The 1,180-nt window shown below is 34.8% G+C and overlaps 1 protein-coding gene across 1 annotated transcript; it reads left to right on the plus strand.

Moving 5' to 3' along the window:
* The first annotated feature begins 248 nt into the window (after nt 1–248).
* Nucleotides 249–707, plus strand: LOC115696777 (pathogenesis-related protein 1-like). The gene has a single exon (XM_030623661.2). The coding sequence runs from the start codon at nt 249–251 to the stop codon at nt 705–707; it is 459 nt and encodes a 152-aa protein (XP_030479521.2).
* The last annotated feature ends 473 nt before the right edge of the window (nt 708–1,180 follow it).

A 1,180-nucleotide genomic window follows, 5' to 3' on the forward strand; every position in this document is an offset into this window, starting at 1 on the left:
ATTTTGTTTTGACCACATGTCTTTTTCTATAAATACAAATTGATTTACACCATTTATTAATTAGGCAACGTTATTAATTATCTCTTTTTTCATGTTCATGACAACCAACCAAATTTATACATCATTTGGATATAAATATCATGATCAAATCCATCACTAATAGGTACAATTAATTTTGATCTTTATTAAAAATGTCTTTAAATCATAATCATTTAGAAAGAGTTTTATTGATAGGATGCATCTTCATGATGATTGCTCCTATTAACTCAAAACGTGAAGTTTATAATGGATATTATTACATCCGGGAGCACAATAAGATTCGAGGAAAGGTGGGTGTTAGTCCAGTAACTTGGAACAATACCTTACAAAAATACGCAGCCGAGCGCGTCATATCGCTAAACACGCACTCGCTAAAGTACGTGCCCTTGGCTGGACCTTATGGCGAGAACTTCGCCAAAGGTGAGCCTCCCGTGATGCAGTGGGAAAATGAGCAGGCAAATTACGACTACATCACCAACAAGTGTAAGAAAAACACTGTGTGCAACAATTACACTCAGTTGGTGTGGAACAAATCCACTGACATTGGTTGTGAGAGAAGTGGTTTAGGTAATGATATGATTGCTATTTGTTACTATTATCCCTCAGGAAATAAACCAGGAGAACGGCCTTATGCTACACCCAAATATGGCTTATCCAATAATTTTTAAATGTTCTTATTGACCTCAGTGTTGCCATATGTATAACCTATACCAAAATTTATTATTAACTGTTGTTATTGCGCATTGTTAACAATTATGAATTGTGGTCGTTACTGTTTACGTTGATAGCTTGTAACTATCAGAAAACTATCGATGTAGGCAGTAATGACGACAATAAATAACTGTCAGTGTTGTTGTTTAGAGTTTAATAAAATCTCCGGAATTGAGAAATTATAACTCTAATGCCAATTTCTAGCAATGGGACCCACAAATAATTTAAATTCATAAATAATTATAAAAAATATCAAAAATTAGTGCTAATTGCCTTTACTAATCTAAATTACTAATGCGATCATTACAATTATCCTCCCGTTAAAAGGATTTCGTCCTCGAAATCTAACCTGAATAGCTCTGGATGTTGAGTCCTCATGTCAGACTCTAACTCCCAGGTGGCTTCCTCCACCTTGCTATTTCCCCAGAGC

This window comes from Cannabis sativa, chromosome 7 (genome assembly GCF_029168945.1).
Source record: "Cannabis sativa cultivar Pink pepper isolate KNU-18-1 chromosome 7, ASM2916894v1, whole genome shotgun sequence".
In the NCBI taxonomy this organism is placed as follows: domain Eukaryota; kingdom Viridiplantae; phylum Streptophyta; class Magnoliopsida; order Rosales; family Cannabaceae; genus Cannabis; species Cannabis sativa.

Coding starts and splice junctions, on each gene's coding strand:
- LOC115696777 (XM_030623661.2), top strand. CDS start 249: ATGATTGCTCCTATTAACTCAAAACGTGAAGTTTATAATGGATATTAT.